This window comes from Esox lucius, chromosome 2, assembly GCF_011004845.1.
Source record: "Esox lucius isolate fEsoLuc1 chromosome 2, fEsoLuc1.pri, whole genome shotgun sequence".
Taxonomy (NCBI): domain Eukaryota; kingdom Metazoa; phylum Chordata; class Actinopteri; order Esociformes; family Esocidae; genus Esox; species Esox lucius.
This window is the reverse complement of record NC_047570.1, coordinates 34872999-34899695: the sequence shown is the minus strand read 5'-3', so window position 1 is coordinate 34899695 and position 26697 is coordinate 34872999. Positions and strand designations below refer to the sequence as shown.

Here is a 26697-nt window from a genome sequence, read left to right as displayed (position 1 = left end):
GTTAAAGTTAAGAGACCACTGCAAATTGAATGCTTCTGTTCCTCACTCAAAAGTTTCTTAATTTTTTCCAGAGCTGTATTACCAATTTTTCCATGGGTGTGCAAACCTTTGAGCACAACTGTATTTTAATTTTCATGTATTTCTATTTTTATTGTATGTAAAGCACTTTGTGTAACTGCACTAGAAAAGTGCTATACAAATAAAGTTTATATTATGTATTTATTTATTAAAGACATGCTTTCCAGTAAAAGCTGTGTGTATGCGATTGTGTTTGAGGAGAGCAGCAGTAACCACACTAAAGCATGTACCTTAATTTCAAACATTTCATTATTTTTTTCAACATCTCATAAACCAAAGAGTAAGAAACAGCATGCTTGGGCATGCAATGATGTCACAACATGATAATGATGTCACAACATGATGATGATGTCACTGGGTGCGAAGTATAAAACATACAGTATAGCAGAACACGTTTTCATTTAATATCATTCATAGAACTCAGGATCAACATTTTCCAGCAGTTTTCAAATCCACTGAGCGTTTTAAAAGCTAGCGTTTATTTTTTGTTTTTTCATTTTATTACACTGGCGGACATCTCGGGTGCCTCTGTGCCGGTCGCCTGTTGCTGGGTAAAAGGAGACGAGAGGCAGAGGGACTCACAAACTGACTGACACCGGATTGAGCAGGCTAAACAAACATGCTGAAAACATCTCGTCGGGGCCCCCAGCGTGTCTGAAATTGACACCAAAGAAGAAGACACCCACGGGCTGTGTGTCCGTTCCCCATGTAGTGCACGAACTTGGACGAGACTCCAAACGGCATGGCTTCTCCGCCAAAGGAGTGCATTAAAGGAGGAAATGGTGCTTTTTGGAACTGTGGACTGGTCTGGAAGACGACCGACTGGAAGAGAGACTAAACGGCATGCATGCCACTCTGGGAAATGACCTTTCACCTTTTCAAAGGTCAAAAGTCACTCACCTCGCCCTGTTAGCCTGGATTTCCCACAAGGGGATGTTTCATCAAGTGAATCAATAAATAAATTAAAAATAAATACAAATACGAGGCACTCAGCATTCTCTCTGTCTTGCAAACTGCTTAAAAGTAACAAACTTTGAATAATAATGATATATATAGTATATATATATATATATATTTAGTGTTATAACGTAACAGTCCTAACGCTGTACACAGGGGTAAGCCTGGAACCTCCTACCTCCATATTCTTCAGTATGTCAGTGTGTGTGTGTGTGTGTGTGTGTGCGTGTGTGTGCGTGTGCGTGCGTGTGTGTTCAAATGTTAGGAGAACTTGTTTTGTTGCGTGACAGGGTTGAGATCAATTCCACACAATTCGTGAGCGACTCAGAAGTAATTGAAATGCGACTCTTGAATCAAAAAACCTAATAGAAAAGTGTGGGTTTTTATCCAATTCATGAGTCTTATCCTAAACCCTTGAATCTCCAAAATATCAGTCTCCCGATTTGACCGAACGTGAAACAGCATTGATCCCAACTCTCTGTCAGTAGTCTCATTGGAGTGAGTCATGAGAACTGATATCTGGGTGGGTCTGTGTGCAAAAGGAAGAAGGGATAGAAAGATGCACTTTTTAACAGCACACGCCGTCATGCAATGGCTGTGTGACTGCCCGTTACCGTGGTGAGAAGACAAAGAAAGATGGTGGAGCCCTTTAACGCCGATCCACACTTGCAGCATTGGTAAGTAGCGTAGCGCCGACCAATCAGGGGATTCGTCCAAAATGGCACCCTGCTCACTGTATTGTACTTTTAACCATAGCCCCCACGCCCCCCCACGCCCCCACCCACCCAGTGGGGGGTCCATCCGGGGGACACCCCAGGAGTTGGAGGACAAGGCCGAACGGTTTAAGGAATCAGGGGACAGGGTTCGGGGAGGATGAGGAAGTGTGCTCGCCATGGGCTTGCGTGTGATTGGATGCAGAGTGATGAGGGCAGTCCAGGATGGAGGGGCGAAGTAGTGGACGAGTAGGACGTGGGTGCCCATTTTTATTCTGTCCGTCACCACCGCAGGCAGCCCACTAACAAACTCTGCTGCTTCCGCCACACTGCTCCCTCTGGACGCCATTGTTCTGTTCCAGTAACGACACAATACTGGTCAAAATGGTGGCAAGCACAACGGTTTGGACGAAGACTAATGGATGGAGAAGAGAATAACAGAGGCCGTGCAACAACGTCCGAAATGCGTTGCTGACGATGTCCACTGTTGCTCTGCGCTGCGGGCTCCAGTTGGGAGGAATGACAAACCGTATTAATAAGTTATATAATGTGGGCTATAATAACAGGAAGAAGAATAAGACTTAGTAGATCGTAGAAGGTTAAATAAAGAAGTGGATGAAGAGGATGGCTACTCCAATGTTCAGTAAAACAACCATGACCACCAGGACAGAGCTGGAGCCCTGGGAACAGACAGGACAGAGGAGAGAAAAGAAAGGAGGAAAAGGAAGTGTTAGTTATTGCAATACATTCAATAGCAGAGTTTTGCCACTCAAGAGACTACAGGGGTCCCTATACTCAGTGTACCTTCTAGGTGTTTCTTTAAACTCTATACTAACGCATGGCAGGGATGGTGCTCAACCTTCATTCGGACCTTGCATAGCTTCTACCCCCAGGCCAAATTAATGTCCAAACCAGCCAACACACCAAGCAATCAACCAACTATTCAACCAACCAACACAGTCGAACCCTCACACACACCCACCCACCCACCAATCAACCAATGAAAGAACTCACTGAGTTTGATTTAAGCGTGAGGCGCTCCCTGTCCTGCTCCAAGGAAATTGGCTGGGACTTGAGGGGCGGGGACAGGGTGAGGTCCCTATGAATGGGCCACTCCTCCAGCTCCGCCCCCACATTCAGAGTGTCCAGCATCTGGACTGAGTCCATGGAGCCCTCCCTGACTGGCCTCAGGCCCCGTGGACGCAGCCTCCCTTTGGGGCCCGGGCCAGGGGACATCTGGGTGGCGGAATCCGGGGGCTGGAGCCTCATGTCCACCGTGTAGTCCCCGAGCCTGTCCTGCTCCTCTCGGTCCGCGAGGCGCGAGTGGGCGGGGCTCCAAAGCAGGGTGCCTTCGGCAGTCCAGCCCCCCCCCGGGCCGACAAGCCCAGGGTCGGGCAAGGCATGCTCGCTCAGCTTGTGGTTGGATGATACGTGCTGCTGCTTAGGGTGGTGGTTGGAGTAGACATGCTCCGAGTGAGGATGGTGGTTGGAGTAGACATGCTCCGGGTGAGGGTGGTGGTTGGAGTAGACATGCTCTCGGGGGCTGTTGTGAGGGTTGGCTGAGGACACATGGTCCTTTGGACTGTGAACTGGGCAGGAATAATCTTGGGGCAACTTGTGATTGGTGGAAGCATGCTCAGAAGTCTTGTGATTGGAAAGGTTATGCTCCAAGGCTTTGTGATTGGATGAAATGTGCACCTGCGGCTTGTAATTAGAAGAGACATTCTCACATGCCTTGTGATTTGTGGTGGAAGCGGTATGATCCCATGTTTTGTGATTGGACGACGTGTACTCCCTTGATTTGTGATTGGACGAGGCGTGCTTTGAGGGCTTCTGATTGGACGATGAGGAGTGCTCCCATGATCTATAGGAAGAGTGCTCCCGGGATTTGTGGGTGGTCGAGGCTTTCTCCCGCGACTTGTGATTGGACGGCGCCTGCTCGTGACCATTGACTTGTCCCTCCTGCTCCTCCAGTAGAGATGGAGTGGTGGATCGGCTGCTGTGAACCCCACAGTCGGGATACATGTCCTCTGTCCAATTGTTAGCCCCGCCCCTCTGGAGATCCATTCCCCGCCCCTCCACCAGCACCTGTATTTCTGCTCCACCATGGTCATCCACGGCACTCTGGCGCATAAAGCAGGCGTTCCTTGGACGGTGGGAGTGTTTGGCAGGCCGTGGGCTGCGGGGAGGTGACGGGGGCACACTCAAGACAGGACTGAGGTCAGGGGTCATCACGGGAGGCGTGGTGTCTGGGGTGCACAGCTCGGGGCTATCGGTTCCTGTGGAAACAACCTCGTGGTCTTTGTTGTCCTTGGCGCCCTGGTGCTTTTTAGGCCGTTCACATTCCAGACCTGACAGACAGATGGACAGGCAGAAAACAAACTAAATAAATTGTGTGTTCTGGCAGAGATCCACTGCGATGATTAATGTTAAAACACAGATACTGTTATATTACTGTTAGAACGCAGACAGATTCAGCTATATTATTGTTATAATGCAATAGATTCTTCAATAGATAAAGATATTAGTGTTAAAACAAATGAGTGTTAAGACAAATAGGGTAACATGGGGAAAGATCAATGTCTATTTACTGAAACAAAAAAAAGAAAGGTTTAGTGATTTTTTTGTATGTTGAAGATGGTAATGGATTATAAAGTAGAATAAATGGCTACAGTTGACAGATTAATCTGTATTTAATAACATGTATTTTTTAGGAAAGGGGCATTTTTTCCAGCTAGTGAGGTAAGATGCCCCCATAGGGTTGGTTGCCCCGCAGGGAATCTTATCCCAATAGAAGATAATGCCTAAGGGTTTTTATGAATTGGCCCTATTTTTTTCATACAGTTAAACTGAACTTATTATCATTTAAATAAGACAATGTAATCCCAGCAATCCTTAAAATGAGATACAGAAGAAAACATTTTTAATACTTGGCTGAGAAGATGTGATGATACACAGGAAATTTGTAGTTGATTAAGACTAGTAGCCGCCAGAGGAGGTGTTGGAAAAAAAGAATGGTGACATTTTATGTTTTTTGTGAGAGTTACACGGACGGGGCGTTTTACCCCATGTTACCCTAAGCCTCAAAAACGTCTGCACTCCATTAAGTCATTCAGAAGGAAAGCGTCTGCTAAATGACTGCAAATTTAAAATGTAACGCTTGAGGTCTTAGCTAAAAGCATCAAAGGAGAATGACTAATATCTGCAATTTGTTCCTAACAAAACTCCCTCAGGAGAGCATGGTTGAGCTAGTGCAAGGGCAGAGTCATCTGGTTACATTGCTTTCCCCCACTAATATGGTCTGATGAAACTTAGTGAAATAATGATTATCTATCTGAAAAAGTGATGTTCCGTTTAAGTGAAAACATGACATTGGCAAACTCTATTCACTTGTAGTACATACCATATATATGTTTTATGTGATAAATGTCTGTTGAGGTTTAAAGTTTACATGTTCTAATAAATTCTTCAGGGGCTTATTGTTCAAACCAACGAGCAATATAACCCGAAGAAGCTGCAGTCCCAGGAGCTGACCCTGCTCTCCACTAGTTTGAGAAATGCATGCACGGAGAGGCAGTTCCAACAATTACTTTATGAACTTTGACAAAATTTTGATTTTAGCTGTTATGTCCCTTTAATGGATCAGATGTCCTGGCTTCTGATTCCTTTCTTAGTGTTTGTCTCAAACGTCTTTGTATTCAACTCGCCATTGTCTTTTTGACTCACCATTCTACGCTGGATTTGTAATTTCCCAATTTCTGACTTTGATTCACCATTATCAGTGTTTGACTAAACATTATCTGTTCAGTTAACCCAATCTCTGTGTTCGACTCACCATCCAACTCACCGTTTCCGTAAACGTGGAAGGACGGCGACAGTTCCTTGGCAGTGAGCCTGGCCAATCGACATTCCTCGCTGGCCTTCAGAGCCACGCCCTCAGCTGCCTCCGCCTTTCCTCGCGCATGACTCATCCTGAGAGAAAGACAGAGGGAGTGGGAAAATATTGAAACTGACAGGGAAATACTCGTTAACTATGCTTCAGATGTGCTGGTTGTGGATTCAGATGTGTGTGGTATTGCTGCTACAGAACTGATCCCTAAAGAACTGTTGCCTACATCTGTATTTTAGTTTATACAGAGACTGTTCCAGGGAGTATATTACTTCTGTTTAGCCATTTCATGTGTTGATGACCTTTCATACAAAGAGTGTACGCAACAGTTCTTTAGGGATCACATAATGTAGCAGCAAGACCATACACAGCATCATGACCCTGTATTTCATCATGACCCTTTATTTTCTACATTAGGTGGAGCACAGTTAAATGGAGAATTATTGTCAGCGATTAGATTGAGGTGAACTAATGCAATCGTTCAAAACAACCAATCTGCATGAATGGGTTTGTTTCCTTTTTGAGGAAATGGTATGCTTGCTTAATGAATGACTTCAGAACATCTTGGATGCTACCTGACTTGTTACCCCCACAAAATCATACTGTTTTCAGAGTTGCTGAGACTACAGGTGTACCAAGCCACTAGGGAATGTTTCCTGGACCCAGATCCTATTATTGGAGTAAAAAGTGCCCAGTGCCGGAAGATCCTTAACATAGAGGGCTTTTTAGGACGCAAACCAGTTGTGACGCAGTCCAGTCCTTCAACTCAATCCAATATAAGTGCAACACTTCAGTTGCATTGGCAGAAGAAATGACAGCTACTTAACAGGGTAACTGGTCGAGCTCATTTAAACCCAAAATTCTGTCTAGCTGCAGCAAAGTTTCAGCAGGGTGCGGTTTCTTTCTTTGACCCGGGAACATTGAAACTCACTCTTTCTTTTTTGCAAAGCCTTCTTGACCTGCTTAATCCTAACTCTAACCCTAACTACTGACAGTGCAGCTACAGAGGTCTACACTACTTGGACAAAGTCCTTACGGTGTCTCACCTGGACAGGGCTATCTCGGATTTCTGCTTGGCAATGTCCGCAGCCTTCTCGGCCGCCTCCACCGCCCGGTCCACCTTCTCCCTGATCTTACTGGCTCGTAGCGGTATCAGGTTCTTCCTCTTCCCGCTGACCAAAAGGTTCTGTTTATACTTCCCTTCCTCTTTGGTGCCGTCGGGGAACGTTGTGCAGCCATAACCGTGCCGCTTGTTGGCCACCCACTCCCCCTCGTAGCGCAGGCCGTCGGAGCGCCGGCTCACACCCCAGCCCGCCCGCTGATCACTGCGCCACTCGCCAGCGTAGACCTCAGTGACCGTGGCGTCCACGGGGGCGCCGTGCTCGCCGTCCTGGCTGACGCTGGAGTGGAGGTCGGACGCGGCGGAGGAAACGGTGCTCATGCCGGCCTCGCTGCAGAAGGAGCTCTGTTTGCTCAGCTGGCTGGCCAGGGAGCTCTTGGACTCGGAGCGGCGCAGCTTCAGGCCATTCAGGATCGACTGACGGAAACGGCCTGAGCACAGGATACGGAGGACATTCTTTATCGCACAATAAAATTCAGCTTAATGTGTTCAAGGCCGATCAGGCGAAAACAACATACATGCAAACACAACAACAGCATGCCAAGAGGTGGTCGGTGGGAACGTCCCAGCTTTTGACCAAGTCAATCAACACGTGACTATATGAGCCACGGAATCATGGGTAATTAGCACAAGCAGGGACCCGACGCCCCCAGTCAGGCGGCGTAGGGCCCCCCCATGTAGGTCTCTCTCACCTTTCCTCTTCCCCCGCCGGTCAGCCTCACTGGGGGCAGTTAAAGCAAAGCCCCCCCTCCCCATGGGGCTACCAGCCAGCCCGACCCCCACCACCACGTCGGCGGGCGAGACGGCGGTCCCGGTGCTATCCTCCAGCAGGGTCGGGGGGCAGTGGCTGTTCTCAGAGCGGAGGGAGTTTATGGATGTGCGGAGCGGGTAGAGGATAACGGCCGCCATGCCGTATGGGACACTCTGCCGCACGCCGTATCCATGGCGCATCCCCGCCAGCCACTGACCCTGGTACGTTCCTGCAGGGAAGAGATGCACGGGTCAGGGGTCAAGCTACACAGGGATCAGGAGGATTGCGCCAGTATGTCCACCGCAGAAACTTGCACTTGCAGTCACGTGAAGAAGTATGTACGCCCTCTGGAAAAGCCGTGATTTTTTTTATACATATGTGTTTGGATACATGGATGTTTCAGCAAAATTCCACCCGCATTTATTGATAAAGGTAACTCCACTTAACAAATCATGCAAACTGAATTCAACTTTGAAACCATGTATGCAATTGAAATAAACAGAATTGCAGTTTCCTTTTGCAGAAAAGTTAGTACACACCTACGTTTACTATCACATAAAACAGCTAAAATTAGAATCAGGTAAACCAAAACAGTTGGAAATGAAAATCATTATGGAGTGACTGGATCTTCCATCAAGATTAAAAACCTGGTATGCCCTTAACCATATCGATGTGTGCTTAGATCAAAATAACTATTTCAGGTCCTCAGAAGAATGATTATTGATGCACATACGTCTGGGGAGAGGAGTTACAAAGCCATTTCCCTGCATTTTGTAATACATAGTTTCACTGTCTTACAGTTCATCTACAAATGGAGAAAATTCCAGACCACTGGCCATCTACATAGGACAGGTTTCCCACCAAATTCAGCCCAAAAGCTGGGCAAAATATGCTCATAGAAGGCTTGAAATACCCCAAGGTAACATCAAGTGATCTACAAGACTCTTGCTACAATCAATGTTGAAGTGCATCAGTCAAATGTCAGAGACTGCCCAAACTTGGCCTATTTGGGAATTCAGGAAGGAAAATACCTCTGCTCTCAAAAAAGAATATCAAGACACGACGTTTGACAGAAGTTCACAAGTCAACACCTGTGTAGACCAAAATTGGATCAACCATAAATTCCATATTGTACCAGTGAATTAGTGAGGACAATGTAAAATAATCTGAAGCTGAATTGAATATGGATCTTTCAACATGATAATGATTGAAAACACTCAAGCAAAACTAGAAGTGAATGGCTCAAAGAATTAGGGTTATTGAATTGCTGAACCAAATTCCAGATTTTAATTATTTCAAAATGATGTTGGGGGAAAGCCCTTGAACATGACACAACTGAAGCAATACTGTAAAGAATACTGTAAAAAAAAATCCCAGCCAATGTAAGAGAATGTTAGAAAGTTACAAGAAACAGCAACAATTTATTTCAACCAAAGAGGGCAAAATCAGCTATTAAAACTAGGGTTGTGCTTATTTTTTTACACACTATGCATTTCTGTATATTTTGATGAATAAATTAGAATATTTCATTGTAATTTCTTAAATGTGGTTACCTTTATCTGTCAATTGTGTTGAAGTCAAGATTACATACACTGTATGGCCAAAGATATGTAGACACCTGACCATCACACCTTTCCAAAAAGATGGGCATTGATATGGAGTTGGCCCCTCCTCTGTGGACACCACAGCCACCACTCTTCTGGGAAGCCTTCATACCAGATTTTGGAGTGTCTCTGTGGGAATTTGTGCTCATTCAGCCAAAAGAGCATTTGTGAGGTCAGGCATTGATGTTGGACAAGTCCTAGCTTGCAATTGCCATTCCAATTCATCCCAAAGGTTTTCATTGGGGTCGAGGTCAGGGCTCTGTGCAAGCCACTCGAGTTCTTCCATACCAACCACATTGAACCATGTCTTTATGAAACCCGCTTTGTGCACAGGGGCACAGTCATACTGGAACAGGAAAGAGCCTTCCCCAAACTGTTGCCACATAGTTGAAAGCACCCAATTGTCTAAAATGTCTTCATATCCTTTAGCATTAAGATGACCCTTCATTGGAACCTAGCCCAAACCCTGAAACACAGCCCCAGACCATTATCCCTCCTCCACCAAACTTTACAGTGGGCACTATACATTCTGGTAGGTAGCGTTCTCCTGGCATCTGCCACAACCAGGTTCTGCTGTTAGACTGCCAGATAGTGAAGTGTGATTCATAATTCCAGAGAACACATTTCCACTGCTCCAGAGTCCAGTGGCAGCGTGTTTTACACCACTCCAGTCAACGCTTGTTATTGTGCATGTTGATGTAAGGCTTACATACAGCTGCTTGGCCATGGAAACCCATTTTGTGAAGCTCCTGATGCACAGTTTTTGCACTGATGTTGTTTGCAGAGGCAATTTGGGTGATGCAATTTTCACGCACTATGTACTTCAGCATTTGGTGGCCCTCTCAGTGAGTTTGTGTGGTCTACCACTTGGCTGAGATTTTGTGTATCCATATGCCAAAATATGTGAAAAAGGACAGCTTTCAAGGGGTTGTACTTACTTTTTCACACAACTACATGGAAATAGACTTTATAAGACTTGCATGCTTTGTTAAACTGTATTTTATTTACCACTTTGATGAGGAGATAGTAATTGACTGACTTATTGATTACACATGTTCAGACTACTGTTATGGAACTTTTTGAAGAGTGTCGATCGATGGAATTACCATCACACTACTTAAAATCCTGTTCTACATAATGTTCATCAACTATGGCCCCTACAAGAGCAGGAAATATGTTATATAATCTCAAACCTCTCCTCAGGAACTGCCATAAGTCCCATGTATTCGAACAATTCCAGAGGTAAGACACCTGAATCAACTTCTCAAATAATTATTCAGCCCATGACTTGGTGAATCCAGAGACCTCACTCAGTGCTTGTATGAAATGTCTGGACAACACAGGCCTAACAGCTAGCACACAATCCAATGACAAAACTTTCAGGGCTTCAACAGTTGGCAACATTTATTTTAACTTTTTATTAATGATAACATGTATTGGGTTTTAAAACCGTATAAGCAGGTTGCATGCACCACGATCAGTTATATTAGCCTAGCTGATAGAAAAGGCTTTCAAAAATTAAAAAACATGGTACTACTTGACAGTTTTGGTTGCCGGGATAGGCCGAATAAACTATATTTCCCTTTTAAAATAATAAACAGGTAAGTAAAAACACGTTATAAATAGCTATACAATCGGGAATCACTGTATAGACAAGGGTTTGCGTTTATTATTATTTTTTATCAGCGTATTTCGGACAGGATTAGATATAGGCTACATTACGTAAAAATATAAATGATAGAATAGAATCGTATTAATTATATTTCTATGCACTATGCTAATCCGACAGGCATAACCCAGGTGGTTAACTGTCGGGAAAACCTTCCCCACGCCATCTCTTTTGGGTCTTGCCAACTAAGATCCGGACCTGTCCGCGGTGCTGAAATGTAGATCGCGTAGGCAAAACTATAGCGCGCCGACCCCATTTAAATGCGACTCCCTATCCAGTCAACCTCTGTCTAATATTATAGATACACTTCACAAGGCATATCCTGTATAGCTGTTGGTATAGCGACAATCCCACGTTCATTGGATTGTGGAAAATGTGTCAGTTCGTGCGTGCTATATTCATCTGTCCGCGGTCTTCCACGTGAGTGACTAGGGAGAGAGCTGCTATCTCGTGACGCAGTCTTCTTGTTCTGGAGTTATCATTACAGCCGTGGTCGCCACTACATGAAACAAATAACACTCATGTCTACGACTGCGGGGAGATTGATTTACGACATTTACCCTACAGCTGGTGAACTACCTCTCACACCTATGCAGCAGCGACAGACCGTGTTTCCATGGTCCCCTGCATCACTTATTGACCTCGCTACATCTTCCCCTCCCTCATTCTCGAACTCCCTCTATCTACAGCCCTTCTACCTCCCTCCCTTTCTCCGTCTCCTACCTTTCTCCCTCCCTCTCTGCCCCTCTTCTCGCATCCGGGTTCTTTGCAATTGAAGCACTGGAGCTGCGTTAGTTATCAAACGGCCTAGATTAGCGCCCAAGTCAGAAAACGCCAATGACAATGCCAAAGCGCCAATCAGGGTGCAGAACGCGGATATTCTCCAGTGACACGCTGACCTGCTGTCTCCGCGTTACCATGGCGATTTACAGTACCGAGGCGTCTATGGTTTAATGCAGAACGAGGAGAGACGGATGGGGGAAGGAAGAGCTGTATACGCATGGTTAGGGGAGGAGTAGAGGAGGCGAAAGATACACATGGAGGAGGAGAGGATTTGAAGATTCCACAGGCATTAAATGACTGTATATTGCGCGGGCTGTCAGGTGCTGTAGAGGCGTTCAAGTTAGGCCACTTGACATCATGGCAGGTATCAGCGTTAGTCTTTGTTAACACAGGTGTTAAAATCCATTACAGCAGAGCCACACAAGTATCAGGCTTTCAAACAGCATTATACCATTACTGGGATATAGCAACTGGCAAATATTTGTATTAATTTGTTTTTTGTGACCAAGCAGACACACAGCTTAGCCCAGATGCAAATATAGTCTTGTAAGAGCTTTAGGATCAACTCCTGGTGTGCAGGGAGGTTCATCTCTGATTCAGTGTATTTTTCAGGCCGGACAGGTGTGGTGACCTGCATTGTTAAAAATACCAGCCAAAATAGGTCTCAGATGTGGATGCACTTTATATCTTAGAGATACTGTTCAGAAGGAAGAGCCAGAGAGATCAGCATAAAAGGAGTGCTGTAAAGCATGACAGTTACAAATTCTGAGGGATGAATGTTGGAAAGGATGAGGTTGGAAAGGATGAAGGCGGTAAAGGATGCTGAGAGGTAACAACAGGTGAGGGCAGAGTTACCATAATCAATCAATCAATCAATCTGAGGGTCTTCAAAAGGAAATAAAACGAATACGCTAGGGGGTAAAGCCTTGGCTAATAACATGACAAAGATGTTGCTCAGGGCCAATCAGGGAAAAAAGAAGGGCACTAGATAAGTATTAGGGTGCCAATATACAGGGTGTCAGATGACACCTTGGTGTGGAGCCGTGGCACGGCCCTTCCCATCCTTACCTCCGTCGGAGTACGTCTCGGTTCCGTATCCATCCTGGAGGCCGTTGCTCCAGGTCCCCTCGTAGCGGGCCCCGCTTGTCGTGCTCTCCAGCTGCCCGTAGCGTCCCTTGAAGCCCTGCGTCCACTCCCCTCGGTAGTCCCAGCGGCCCTTGCTCTCCACGCCCACGCCATGGCGCTTCCCCTGCGCCCAGGTGCCCTGGTAGCTGTTGCCGCTGGGCCAGGTGTAGACGCCCAGGACCTCGAAGCCGTGACTCCAGGCCCCGGCGTACTCCCCCTGGCCCTGGGGCCCCGTGCACACACCCCTGCCATGGGCCTTCCCCTGCTCCCACCCTCCACAGTACGACCCCCCGTCATCAAAGTCAAACCTGCCTCCAGTGGACATGCATGAAATAGGTTTTGGCAAAATCCTCAGAACGTCAAGAAGAGAGAGTCAAGTTCACACAGGAAGTTTGGTGGAGGGGTGGGGTGGGGGGGCGGGCTGGGGCAAAGACGGAGGTGGCAGCGTGGCAGGTCCAGATCTCAGAGTGTTTTTCCCCTTTGCTTCTTCTGGCGGGGGTCCTTGTGATGATGTTGATGAAAGAATAAACAGGCCGCCTGTCTTGTAAGAGAGCAGCGCCTGGTTTCCGAGAAACTCCCCCCCGTGTGGGAGAGATGGACCGGTCTGGGGCGTCGCGAAAGTGTCTGTCGGTAGGGGAAGGCTGGGTCTCGGACTGAACGCAACAGGCCTGGTGTGACGCGAAAGGACGCTAAATGCTACTGCCGGCCAGGCACGCTGTCTCCCATGGGCACGCAGGCTGCATACGCTTCTCCTCCCCCCCCTCCCTCCTCCGCACGGCCTCGCCGGCCTGTGACGGCACTCGCCCGCCTGCCTCTCCGTCGGCCGGGGCGCTGCGCTCGGATTAGGCCCCGGCTTTCCTGGTAGTCCCAAAGGCCCTCACTGGCGGGCGGCAGCAGCACAGCAATCGAGACCAGCTCCGTCAGACGGCCAACTCCCACCCCTCCAACGGTGCCGCAGACGGCACACAGAAATGGAGACACAGGAGAGATTGCACTGCACTGGTGCCCCCCCCCCCACAAAAAAAAAACAGGAGTAGGAGAGGAAGAGAAGGGCTATTTCTATAGCATGGCCTGGAAACAGCAATCCAGGCTCCCTTTAAACACACCCATCCATAAACACACACACACACACACGCTGTACACACACACCAAACAACACACACACGCACACACACACCTCAGACAACTGTCTGTATATTTTCCCAGTCGCCTCTCCTGTCTTGTCTGTTTTTCCTCCTCCTCGCTGTGGTCCTGCCGTGCTGTAGAGATGGAGCTACGGTGCTCCTGGAGAGGATGGGGAGGAGGGCTGATGTGAAGACAGAAAACCCTAAAAATGGTAGAATGATCCTCTTTCCCGCACCGCTTCGGCGCCTCAGTTTCAGTGCTCAACCTACCTCTGGATCGTTAACACATCCAATTTCCCCCCAGTCATATTATGGTGATCTCTCGCTCTCTCAGTCTCTCTCTGTAAAATCGGCTCATTACCGGAGGACTGTTCCGCCCCAGCCAATACCCCTCCCCCACATGCTCCCTCTCTCCCTCCCTCCCTCCTCTTGCAGGCTCTTAAAGAGATAGAGACGGAGGGGTGAGGGAATAGCAGTGTGCACTGGGCTTGGTGTTCTGGCCCTTTGTAGACAGAACCTGCTTTTCCTGATCACCCATTAGTAAAACTGTGATAAAAAAAAATTCTGGCAGACTAATTAGATGTCCTCAGGCTGACATGATTTTGTGTTCAAGTTGTCCTGGTCTTCTTTGATAATGTAAAGATCCTTGTTTGGTACCTTTAAAAGCACGTTTATTGTATCTTTATTGGCGTTGCAAAACACATAATTGCTGGACACGTGTATATTATATGCAGCATTCTCTGGTTCACCCTTTCACATGTTCATGTGTTGAAGTGATATTCCCATATGACACCAAACATGTATTTTTGTAATTCATCAAAGACATTTTCATATGTTTAGTAGTTGGTGTACTTTATATAGTAACATGTGGCCTGCTTTTTGAACGTATACTTCTATATTTTGGAACCAGTTTTTAAATCTGAAACAGGAACAGTGTGAGGCATACAAGACAAGTCTCTGTAGACATTAAAGATGCTCCCTACAATATCAAAATAGTAGTCTGGTTGTACAGGACTAAGACCACACCAGAATTCGGGAGTTGGCATGTAAACCAGAATAGTCCATTTTTTACCTTGGTTATTAAATGTATAGAAATCATACAGCAGAATTGCAATTGACCTAATGTCTTAAATAGGTGAAACCGTCATTATTACAATCATTATTACCTTTCTTTTGTTAGCTAGCACATGCGTAGTTTTCCCAATTTGTACAAAGTACCCACTTGGTGGGCGAATGGGTGGAAGTGCATGTGTGTACGTACAAGTGTGAGTGAGCAAGACTCCATGTGTCCCTGGAGAGTGTGCCATTAACTGAGTGCACAGTGAGTGTGTGTAAATGAGTCAGAGTGTGAATTTAGGCTGGGTGCCTACTGCTGATGTACAATTAGCTTTAAAAATTAATCTGACTGATTGAAATTTGATTGAATTATCGTGTGCGTGTGCGTGTGTGAGACAGGCTCTTTGATAAGTGTAGAAAGGCTGTTAAACAGTCCGGTGGGATACAAGTGAATTCCGCCCCGGTAATGATGTTCAGGCAAAACGATGCATGGCTCGCCTGGCCGAGGTCCATGATGATCTGTGTGGCTTTGCAGCAACAGCAGCACAGCAGGGCCTTAATGTCCTGAAGGTATAGGTAGTGTACCCCTGTTGGTGTTGACCGGATGACCCTCCGAAGAGACACACGGTTGCGGGCGGGGCAGTCGTGGCACCAAGTGATGATGTGGTCTGACTGAATTCTCCTTGACGGATGCGTGTCGGCTTTTTTTTTTTTTGTTGCCGCTGAGGGAAATGTTGTTTACCTGCTATTGCTACTCCGGGACTCCAACCTCCTCCCTGTTGGCTGCTTCACTGTCGTCATGCTGACTGCTGTTTTGTCGTCAACATACTGTTGACTAGGCTGAAGTTATCAAGGGGAAACGGAGTACAGATTAGGGCTGAGCACGCACCCTTGGGGGACCCCCCCCATGTTCGGGGACAGCGGAGTCGATGTTACCACCCCTCGCCACCTGCGGCTGGATTAGTGGGATGGGACGTTTGTGTTGGAAAATGTGTCAACCGTGGCGCCGTTGGGGGCGCTGTGCATCTTGCAATGGGTCCGAGGTGGAGGCTGTGAGGTGACGTGGTCCTGGACCAGCTTCTAAAAACGCAGAGGATTTTTCCCGAGGTGAGTGTTACAATAAGGGTACTGGAACTTCCAGGGTTGTGGATACCACATTTGCAAAACTGTAACTTTGGTGTTTTAGTTTTAGAAAGAAGGAGCATGGATGAAAAGAGAATGAGATTACAGCAAAAGTCTATTATTTAGATTTTCTTTAATTTATATATGACAAACCTTTATCAGTATGAATAATAGTTTTTATGAAATATAAGAGGATATGCAAATGAGACAATATAAATATGCCTACAGCTGTCGTGGAAAACCACAGAATGAGAGAAATCTGCATACCAACGAGTAAACCTTTATTCAATTTACAGGAGGCTGTCGTCCACCTTTGTCATTTAACTTAATGAGAAAAAGTTACATATATATACCCAAAAGATGGAATGGGAACAAAGCCTGTTTTTTTTTGCGGTGATCATTAACCTTGCTGAAAAGAAATAGGCTCCATGACAAATCTATCAATTAGTCAAGGCTGATTCATTAATAAGAAAAAAAATGAGTTTTCTCCCCATCTACATTCGTAATCGAATAAACCGTTTAAAATGTATGACGAAAGGAAATGATGAAACAAAACTAACCTGTCTTAACCTGTCATTTCTATTGACCTTATTTCAATGGGTAACTGATAACAAATTTGATTTTCAGCAACGACCTGGGAGCAACTCTGCCACCTTCCTTGCTCGGGGACAGAGCCATGTATTTTTCGCCAGCTTTGGGATTTGATCAAAATAACTTTTCACACGCTCTAACTGCTAACCTGCTGCCCCTTGCACCCCCCAAATACCCAGATATTCAGCCCTGCTGGGACATTCATTGTGCGATAGTTGCCTTGCTGGATATGGGACCTGCAGATGAAAGTCTTTCCCTCCAAACAATGTTTCATTCATATTTCACAAAATGTTTATCAGTGTCATTGTGCACACATTGACGTAAATCAGCTTGTCCTGACTTTCTCGATCTGATTATTGATTTTACACCTTTAAAAAATTGTTACACCTTTTTACTAGTCATAGCAATTTTGTTAGTGTTGATTCATGACTGCTATAGAAAGTCAAAAGGTTTCACAGACATCCTGTGCCCCATTACTTGAAAGAGGTAAATACACTTTATGGCACTGTCCAGAACCCTAATGACTATCATGATCACATAAACCAGATGTGCCTTTTGCTCACGCCCTTAAATAAGTCATCCATCACAAAGAGGGTGTCCTGTTTTGCTCCTCCTGTATGCTGTTCCTGCATTCATCCCAGTCATCAGTAATAGAGCTTTCGAGTAAATACAGTGGTTCATCAATTCCATCAATCGTGATTTGAAACTCCTCTGTGATCATACAGTATGTTATGACGGTTTTATAACGATGTTATGACAGGTGTACAACGGCCTGGCTTTGACAGGTTGTGCCTTTTGTTATAACATGTTATGAAATTTGTTGTTGGATTTTGGTTTAGCAGCTATATCTAAGCCATGTTGTATTGTCGTCTCAAAAATTATCAGTGCGAGGCTTTAAGAAAATCCATTTGAAAGACGTTGGCCAGATTATACATTTTGATCCTCTTGCACGCTATTTTCCCGTTTATAGCCTAGCATTTCATTTGGTACCGGCAGTGTTCATTTAAACCCGGCTGTGACCCTGTCTGACCTTTGAAGAATCATTTTTAATTTTTTCAGTGCACGAATCTCAAGGTTCTTGGCAACACCAAGGTGCCCCAATGTACAGACGAGACAATACCACCTTTCTATTCCTTTGGTCCTCTGTAGTTTCTGTAAAAAACTGCCAGCTCATTTGCAATTCAAGGCAACAACTTTCTTTATTACTAAAGTAAATTATTATAAAGTCAAGCCAATCATTACTATCTATTAGCCAATCAGCAGCTGGTCCTCCCGGGACATGAGTTATCAAGCAGGACAGTCAGCGAGTATTTTTCCTGAAGACCAGTAGCAATATTTTCCCTCCTCCTCACTGTGTCCTATGAACAACAGCTTTCCCTTCGGATGACTGCATGCAGCTAACTTCAGATGAGTGTTTTTATGCATGTTTGTGGATCTTCATTCACACCCTTAACTGGAAATACTGACTCATGGTGGTGGCTGCTCCCAGCACATAATGGCACCATCTTTCACAGTTTCAGGTGAGTAAAAGGACAGTTTGTTATTCGTTGGGGTTGGGGGGGCTGGTATCAATAATTGAAATGCAACACCCTCCCCAAATTAAAACAGATTTTCCACTTGAGCCTCCCCTTGTATTTTGAAATAGTTACAACACCCTCCCCTTTCTTAATATTGCATCCTCAGGGAAAAAAAAGAGGTAAAGTAGGCCTATATCATGAAACCTACATGGAACTGCTACCAGAACAGCCAAGCTTTGTGGAGGGAAGTTCTTTACGGGCACAAAAAGTTTAGGAAATGAACCTATGTCCTTCTGACTTGACCAGATATGGATATATCTAAAGTAAAATGGAAATTAAATAGAATGTAGCCTAACCTGGTACTAAATTATTTATACATCACGTTATTACAGGTTTATGATCATCTCTGACCTTGCTACTTTGTGTTGACATTCCTAGAAACGTGAATAACTCTTATCTAGCCATACTGAACTTCATGCTTTCCAAACTCATTATGCTATCGGCCTGCGTTGGTGCAATACTAAACCTACAAAAACAGATAACTAGAAGTTGTAGCTGGCAAAAAGCCCACAAAAAGCAAGAGAGACGCTTTTCCAATTGTGCCACCAGGTTTATGGGGATTATGACTCATAATATTTCAGGCTATATTGCTCCAATACAGGAAACAACCGTAAATAAGGTACAAAGCCCTCCCACCCAAAAAATAAAAATAAATGGAATGTCACCACCCTCACCCAAAACACACACAACCCTCCCCAGAATAAGAGTTTACCAGGCACCCCACTGTGATAGAGATCGACCCATCCCTAACTGAAGTTAGCCATCTAGCTAGCAACAGTTAGCCAACGAGCAAGGCAACCATTTTGGATTGAATGGACAACCCATCTTTTCCTTTTACACAGCAGCTAACCAGGGGACGGTCCTGGTCAGTACACGGACGCTGCTGAAAGTGGTGCCGGGGGACCAACATAGGGAGGTCATCCCGTCAGATCCTGGACAATGAGGACATTGCCCTGTGTAGGTCGCTTTATGTCATACAGGATGTCAGGTGCCCTCATAGCTGATGGGCATTCCAACATAAATTGGTCAGTGTGGGCTCCCTGAGGATGTAATCTAATAGAATGTAACTCATCACTGAAGTACTAGTTCACATGAATAGCCTGCAGAATCCCTGTGGGACCTGATTAAGGAGCTGTTCCTGTTTCCGCCTACGGACCGGCTGCCACTGGCTGAAATCCTTCACCGCAGAGTGTGACCGGCCTCATGAAGCTGTCCCCTGGAGACGGGCCGCTCAGCCATTTTCTTGCCTTCTGCTCCCGCTGGCCCCTATAAAGCCAACCGCCTCCCAGTCCACACTGTCAATCACTCTGCCCCCCCCCCCCCCCCCCCATGTCCCTAATCTGTTAACACTTTAACAGCGTCATGATACTTAAGTCATGGTGGCTAACAAGCAAATTAATTCAGACACACTGTGATATAAAAAAAAAATGTATTCGCTGTACTTCTCATACCCTAAGGCATATTATGACAAATTACCTGTTGTGTAACACATCTTCATTTTATGCAATCCCTAAATTGCTCTGGATGAGAGCATCAGTTAAATGATTTAAATGTAAACGTGTGCCATTGATCAAGACCAGGGTCTCCCGGAATTCAGACCTGGCAGCCGCATCAATTGCGACTGAAGACACATCACAAGACAAAAACATTATTTTGATAAGATATGGTGGGAAATGATGGATTTCCAGAATAAGGATTTTTTTTTTTTATTGGCAAACGCGAGCCATGTCTTGATTACAGCAATCAATGCTTTTATTTATTTATTTTATTCTCTTTTTTGCACATCATTATGCAATTTCTGATGCTTTTTAGCAAATGCATGATATGTATCTATAGCCATAGACATAGTGTGTATATGTATATAAAACCTGTTTCAGGGATTCAATAGAATGATTGAATGGAAGACTAATCACCTTGAAAAAGAGTAGTGTCCCTGTCGGACCCTCTAACAGACTTATTCAGTCCATGCTCTGCCTACTGAGTCAACGTCCAGAAACCCAAATTAACCCAAATTAAGGAATACTTTCCCATTCGATCCCTTTCCAAAAAAAAAAAAAAAGTTGCAAAATTCTACAACCTTTATTTATTTACTGCTATTTGGATATAAACGGTTACAGTAAAACATGAACAAACATGGCACCTCAACAAAAAGACAAATAAGAAAAACTGAAAGAACTGGATGCATCAGTCCACCTGGTAGATGGGGGGGGTGAAGAGGGGATATTCATGCGGTGCCGTGCCTATAAAGGTCGCCGTTCTAGGGTTGAAGTGGCAGGGGGTAGGAGGACACAAACAGGTTCTCTGCACCCTGGTGGAGATCTGAGAGTGTTGGACAGATCTAACTTCATGGCATAACATCACCTATACAATCCTCTCCCATCACTGCAAGTGTTTCGGGCCTTCTGTGTTGTTCTGGACAGGGCCAGAGAGACCGGGGAAGACCGGAGGGACGGGGGGGGGGCTCGTTTAGGTGAGGATGTCGTGGGCCTGCTGTTCCACCAACACGGCCATGTTCTTCACATCTCCACACCACAGGTCCAACCGGTCCTTCATGCCCTTGATCTGACAGGTGTGTGTGTGTGTGTGTGGGGGGGGGGGGGGGGTGTCAAAGGTTAAGGGTTAGAGCGCAGATACATGCAAATTGTAGCTAATTGATGACAGTACCAGATCTACTTTCTGTTTCATTATAAGGTGGACTCGGCTAAACAACGTTGCCAATAGGGGGAAAAAAAGCAGAGGCTGAGATGCAACACTTCTTTCATACAGTCACACATACGCATTACAGGTGTACTTCCTGTGACCAACACTCACGCCTGGCCCTTAGAGGACCGCTGTTCTCCTGTGACCAACACTCACGCCTGGCCCTTAGAGGACCACTGTTCTCCTGTGACCAACACTCACGCCTGGCCCTTAGAGGACCACTGTTCTCCTGTGACCAACACTCACGCCTGGCCCTTAGAGGACCACTGTTCTCCTGTGACCAACACTCACGCCCGGCCCTTAGAGGACCGCTGTTCTCCTGTGACCAACACTCACGCCCGGCCCTTAGAGGACCGCTGTTCTCCTGTGACCAACACTCACGCCTGGCCCTTAGAGGACCGCTGTTCTCCTGTGACCAACACTCACGCCTGGCCCTTAGAGGACCGCTGTTCTCCTGTGACCAACACTCACGCTTGGCCCTTAGAGGACCTCTGTTCTCCTGTGACCAACACTCACGCTTGGCCCTTAGAGGACCTCTGTTCTCCTGTGACCAACACTCACGCTTGGCCCTTAGAGGACCGCTGTTCTCCTGTGACCAACACTCACGCCCGGCCCTTAGAGGACCTCTGTTCTCCTGTGACCAACACTCACGCTTGGCCCTTAGAGGACCGCTGTTCTCCTGTGACCAACACTCACGCCTGGCCCTTAGAGGACCTCTGTTCTCCTGTGACCAACACTCACGCTTGGCCCTTAGAGGACCACTGTTCTCCTGTGACCAACACTCACGCTTGGCCCTTAGAGGACCTCTGTTCCCAATCATGTGAATGTCTAACCTGCGGTAGGTCCAGCACCCGAGGCTGAACCCACGTCATCTGGACTTTCTGGTCCACCTCGTCGATGTTCCCTTTGATGAGACCCACAGACAGGGCCTTCATCACCAGCAGCTCCACCTGCCAGGAGACAACATGTCGTAAAAAAACGGGGAGGTACTGCCCAAACCGCCCAATGACAACACAGGCCCGGGGCTGTGACGGGCGGCGAGAGTGTTTTGTTAAAACAGCGAACGCTCGCTTGTTAAGCACATTTCGGGCAAGGCGAGAGATTGACTGGCCTTTGACTGACCTCATTTACAGGGATCTTGGCACTCTGGCTGATCTCATGGAAGGTCAGCTGCCTGTGGTTGGCGGGACGAGTGAACGTCATCTAGAATGAGGAGAGAACAGGTCCAATAGGTCAGTTTGATTTTGTGGATGTTTTTTCTGTCATACAACCATCGATGCCCAGACTGCTTGGGGCCATTAGACATCATACAGTAAACCAATTACATCAATTTAACAATTTAATTCACGACAAGCCATTTATACGTTTTAAATTCTAGTCATTAAGCAAATGCTCCAATACAAAGTGACCTACAATCAGTACATTCATTAATAAGTTGTTAACATATGGTTAAAACTCACGTAGCACATTGCTTGTATGTCAAACCTACAATAATCAGCGTTACATAACTTGTGTGCGCTTTCCTAAATCTCTCCGATCATATTAGTCAACTAAATCATGAAGCCCCAGACAAACTGAATCAATGAGCCAGTTAACGCAGAAGCATGAGCCCGCCAAGAAAGGCCCGGGCAGGAGGTCGGAGAGCTTTAGTTCTGCCCCGGGAGAACCCACCTCCATCACGCACAGCAGCTGGATCTTCTGCATCAGCTGGGCCTCATGCGCTGCCAAGTCAGGCTGCAAAACACACATTCACAAATTAGTAGAATAATATCTCCAGTGTATCGTAAACATTGTACAATTTTATTGATGTGTTTTTATATAAACACTCTCTCAGCGTAAACAAAATATAAATTATGCAGACAAAATGATGGACCAAAAAAGCTAGACAATCAGGCTCCTATCGATTCTGTGATGTTGGAACACAAGAACCCAGCATTCATTTGTTCTAAAAAAAAAAAAAAATACATAGTTGTTCTCTCTGCTTTCAAGATTGATCTTGCCGAAAACACAAAATTCTATCCATTACCATGCCCATTACCTAAACCATGAATTACCTATTTTATATGAATTTTAGTCGATGGCAAAAACAAAGTACACCTGAATTGCTGGGTCACGGAGCAGAATAGATTTGGGAACCCTGGTATAAACATGAACATTCTGGAAAGCGTGGAAGCCAAAACACTCCTCTCTTTCTTGAACTGCCTACATAAAACAGATTTACAACTAGTTTGCTGCATTGTTCTCCAACACTGTTTCACCATTATCGTATACTTCATTAAATACTTTGTTTGTTGGTATTCTTCAGGACTCTAGTCTTCATGATATGGCAGGATATGTTTTGAGTAGAAACCTTTCACTTCGACAATACTTTTTTACCCATAAAGCATTGCGGTATGTATTCCACATAAATAGCCAGTGGGGTTGGTTACCTGTGCTCCCCAGGCAGCCTTGTAACCCTGGAACTTCTCCACGTTGCCCCCGTTGAAGGCGAACAGGGTGTCAATAAGCCACTGCTTGTCGGTGCTCCGCAGGGACTCCAGCACTGGGTGCATCAGCTGGAAACAGACACAGGCCGACCGGCTGAAACGGGCATGCTGGCGCTTCGTGGGAGAGCGTCTTACAACGGACGATTACGGCTCTGCTTACTTAACAAGACCACGAGATTATCTCCACAAAATAATTATTTCACAACCCACCCCCCCCCCCCCCAAAAAAAACACAGCTACTTACTAGCTCTCCAAAGTTGTAAACTCCCTCGCCTAAGAGCCCAGCCAGACCCAGTGTGAAAGCCCTCTCCTGCTTCTCAGTCTCTGAGGATGCGACAGAGTTGTCAGTCCCAATACACACCAAATTGTGTTACACACACACACACACACACACACACACACACACACACACACACACACACACACACAGCCTTCTATGTAGTCAGTAGATGTTACCTGGCAAGTCCTTGATGTCGACACAGCCGAGGTAGCGCAGAGCATCCTTGTAATAAGAAGCATGGTTCCCCACGATGCGGTAGTATTTACTGGACAGGTCGTAGAATCGCCCATGGACCGACGTCACCCCGGGCAAGTTATTTAGCATCTCCTCCACCTCTTCAATTAATTTCTATGGGACATGACAAAAGGTTTAAATTCGGCATTTCACAGAGTGCCCAACCATTAGATTTGTCGCATCGTTGCCATGGTCACTAACATTCTAGATGCTGTAGCCATATTGACACCAGACGTTGAACGAGGGCAAAGTACTTTACGGTCTAAATTACAGTTTAGTCTAAATTACAGTACAGGGGCTTGGAAACAGAACAACACGCCAATCATAATATTATCTAATGGAAATTGACAGACGGCAATGTCTGTCATTATCTAGCTACGGTAGTCAGGAATAGCAAGGGAATTCAACGTTAGCTGGCTACAATTCCTCCCCTCACTATTAACTAGCTAGTTAACATTATACTGCATCTAAATTCAATTTGCAAAACAGTTTCAGGTACTAATGATTCGCCTTCTTTAGAAATGATAAAGATTTGGTCTGAAATGAATTATCAGCTTCTATTGGGGATGTGTTGAGTAAAATGTTCAGTTGGACATCAATCCCCAAATAGAATGTTCAAAACAGTACTGTGACAAAACGTGTTATCCATTAATAAAAGGAGCTAAATCTGTTTAAATGAGCATACATTACCTTTGTGGCTGGAAGGTCACTGATCTCCAGTTGAAGAGCACCAATAGAGGTCTTACACAGGATGACAGACTCATCGTTGCTCTTCACCTTTTCCTTAGTCTTTTCAAGGAAAGTGATAGCCTCCTTAGGATCTGAAAAAAGTTAATCCGTGGATACAGATGTAAAAGATAATGACAAACAAAGTGACATCACTAATAATGATAAAACCAACAACATGGTCTTTACAGAAGTTTTAGGGATCACATTAGGTCCAGTGGTCTTACCTTTCATCTGCCGGGCAACATACAGAATGATCTCCACCAGAGACAGTGGGTTGATTCTAGAGAAGTCAAGAGAAGGATAGCAATTGAGGGGGTTGTAACTGAACCGCTGGAGTCATCCCCAGTTGCCTAGCTTCTGGATGCAAAACTGGAAAGTACAGGCTCACTGGCATTTAGACCTTGGTCTAAATGCATGACATATAACCACTCATGGCAATTAAATCATGCAGAGATCCTGTACCCATTTTTAGCAGCATGTTGGGAGGCGCCAGAGGACTGTGATCAAATGAGTATTGTTTACATTGCTGGGCAGTTTCCAATAAAGCATCAAATTCAATTGTTTGATTCTCAGAGCCAATCCATATCAAACATGGAAGTCAATTTCTGCATGTGTTCGTTCGGTTGTTCTGTTCATATACAGCACCACGCAGCCCGATTGTGAGGCTGGTCAGAAAGATGTTAAACAGAAGTACAACACGTGTGTATGATAAGCAAACCATGTTTGGTTCAGATTTTGAAAGAGAGGTGGATTTAATACTTTTTCGGTCACTACTTGGCAATGCAATTGATGCCCATGCAACCAAAACGTCTACTGATTAAGCTCACCGTCCACCTTAACGAGGAGCTGCTAACAGATGAGAAATACTGAGTGGGCAACTTAAACACAGGAGGGTAAATACTTCACAGTTAGACCCAGAATATAGCATGCCTACGTGTACAATCTAGGCTAATGGACCGTACATGCAGCCATTATAGCGGATTGATTTTGGTCTTACCTGTGGTCAAAGTCACTAAGGAAGTTATCGTACAGTTGTATGAGTCCATCTCCTGTGGCAAAGCAAGGATCTTTTACGAAGTCTGTGAGTTTTAGAGTCAGTTGATGCCACAACCTGCCAACAAAGATGTGAGGTAGAGATTATACAAATATATAGATTAAGAGGTTAAATAAAAAAATGAATATCTTACTATGTAGATTATAAAGGTGTGGGTGTAAGCAAGAAATACAGGAAAATGCATGCACTCGCTACTTTAAATCAATTGGATAAGATGGATCTTTTAACTGAAATTTGTAAATGTCACGAACTCGGCTGTACAGTAAACACAAACAATCTGTACTATAGTTAGTTAGCAAATTCTGGCTAAATAGCCAGACTTCCGTCCCGGGCTGGTAGTGAAGCATATTAGCCACCGCTTAAGCCAATGATGATTTTGGACATACTCTTACTCTTAGTTACTTTTAATATATCAATCTAACAAATATAATTGTATTACCCTACCCACATCACAGTGCGAATTGTCGTTGTCACTGATGATAAGGTTAGTTAACAAGCTAACTACATGACTCAGCGTATGAATGACAACGCTAGCTAGCTAACTTAACTAGCCTGATGCTATCCTTACTTTTTGTTGTAATACTCCTCTAGTGTGTGCCATTCTGCCGCCATCTCCGGTGTAGAGCTCTTGCTCTGTTGTGTTTTCAGATACCCCGTAACATCTTTCATTGTGGCGGTAGTTTAGATTTGGCTACCGACTCAACAACGTGTGGTTTACTTACAGCTATCTGGTATCTACTAGAATTACTGTAGAGCCACAAGCAATGATTGACGCAAAGAATTATGGGAGCCAACTGACCCAGGACCTATCTTTACCGTAAAGTTTGAAACAGTTACAGGGCTCACGTTATTTTTAAATGTCGTGTATAGTTCCATAAATAATACGAGAACTGATGTATTCATATTCATTTTGAAAGTAAAATATTATTGCCATTTGATCAAATAATCACAGTAAGTGCTTAATTTAAATGGTTAGTCCAGGGCTGCTCAATCCTGGTCCTGGAGACCTACCATCCGGTAGGTTTCCTCTCCAACCCCAGTTTTGCATAACCTGG

The 26697-nt window shown here is 45.3% G+C and overlaps 2 protein-coding genes across 3 annotated transcripts; both read right to left on the bottom strand.

The window, feature by feature from the left end:
* Positions 1 to 458: 458 nt before the first annotated feature.
* Positions 459 to 14181, bottom strand: si:ch211-146m13.3 (junctophilin-3). Of its 2 annotated transcripts, none has more exons than XM_010866276.4 (6): positions 12633 to 14181; positions 7450 to 7737; positions 6684 to 7188; positions 5584 to 5720; positions 2763 to 4099; positions 459 to 2428 (listed from the first exon to the last, which is right to left on the bottom strand). In XM_010866276.4, the coding sequence occupies exons 1-6, from the start codon at positions 13012 to 13014 to the stop codon at positions 2348 to 2350; spliced, it is 2730 nt and encodes a 909-aa protein (XP_010864578.1). In that variant the 5' UTR covers positions 13015 to 14181; the 3' UTR covers positions 459 to 2347. The 2 variants fall into 2 exon arrangements, with proteins under 2 accessions (XP_010864578.1, XP_010864579.1); XM_010866277.4 differs by having other exon boundaries at positions 5596 to 5720.
* A 6041-nt stretch (positions 14182 to 20222) lies between these two features.
* psmd13 (proteasome 26S subunit, non-ATPase 13) lies at positions 20223 to 26425 on the bottom strand. Its single transcript, XM_013136767.4, has 11 exons — positions 26211 to 26425; positions 25586 to 25699; positions 24813 to 24868; positions 24550 to 24680; positions 23802 to 23973; positions 23590 to 23669; positions 23289 to 23414; positions 22531 to 22593; positions 21982 to 22062; positions 21693 to 21809; positions 20223 to 20721 (listed from the first exon to the last, which is right to left on the bottom strand). The coding sequence occupies exons 1-11, from the start codon at positions 26309 to 26311 to the stop codon at positions 20626 to 20628; spliced, it is 1137 nt and encodes a 378-aa protein (XP_012992221.2). The 5' UTR covers positions 26312 to 26425; the 3' UTR covers positions 20223 to 20625.
* Between the last annotated feature and the right edge of the window lie 272 nt (positions 26426 to 26697).

Coding starts and splice junctions, on each gene's coding strand:
- psmd13 (XM_013136767.4), bottom strand. CDS start 26,311: ATGAAAGATGTTACGGGGTATCTGAAAACACAACAGAGCAAGAGCTCT. Junction 24,869..25,585: donor CTTAGTGACTTTGACCACAG/GTAAGACCAAAA, acceptor TGACTTCTCTAG/AATCAACCCACTGTCTCTGG. Junction 21,810..21,981: donor CCAAGATCCCTGTAAATGAG/GTCAGTCAAAGG, acceptor GTCTCCTGGCAG/GTGGAGCTGCTGGTGATGAA.
- si:ch211-146m13.3 (XM_010866276.4), bottom strand. CDS start 13,014: ATGTCCACTGGAGGCAGGTTTGACTTTGATGACGGGGGGTCGTACTGT. Junction 7,738..12,632: donor CGAGACGTACTCCGACGGAG/GTAAGGATGGGA, acceptor TCTTCCCTGCAG/GAACGTACCAGGGTCAGTGG. Junction 7,189..7,449: donor CCGGCGGGGGAAGAGGAAAG/GTGAGAGAGACC, acceptor TCCTGTGCTCAG/GCCGTTTCCGTCAGTCGATC.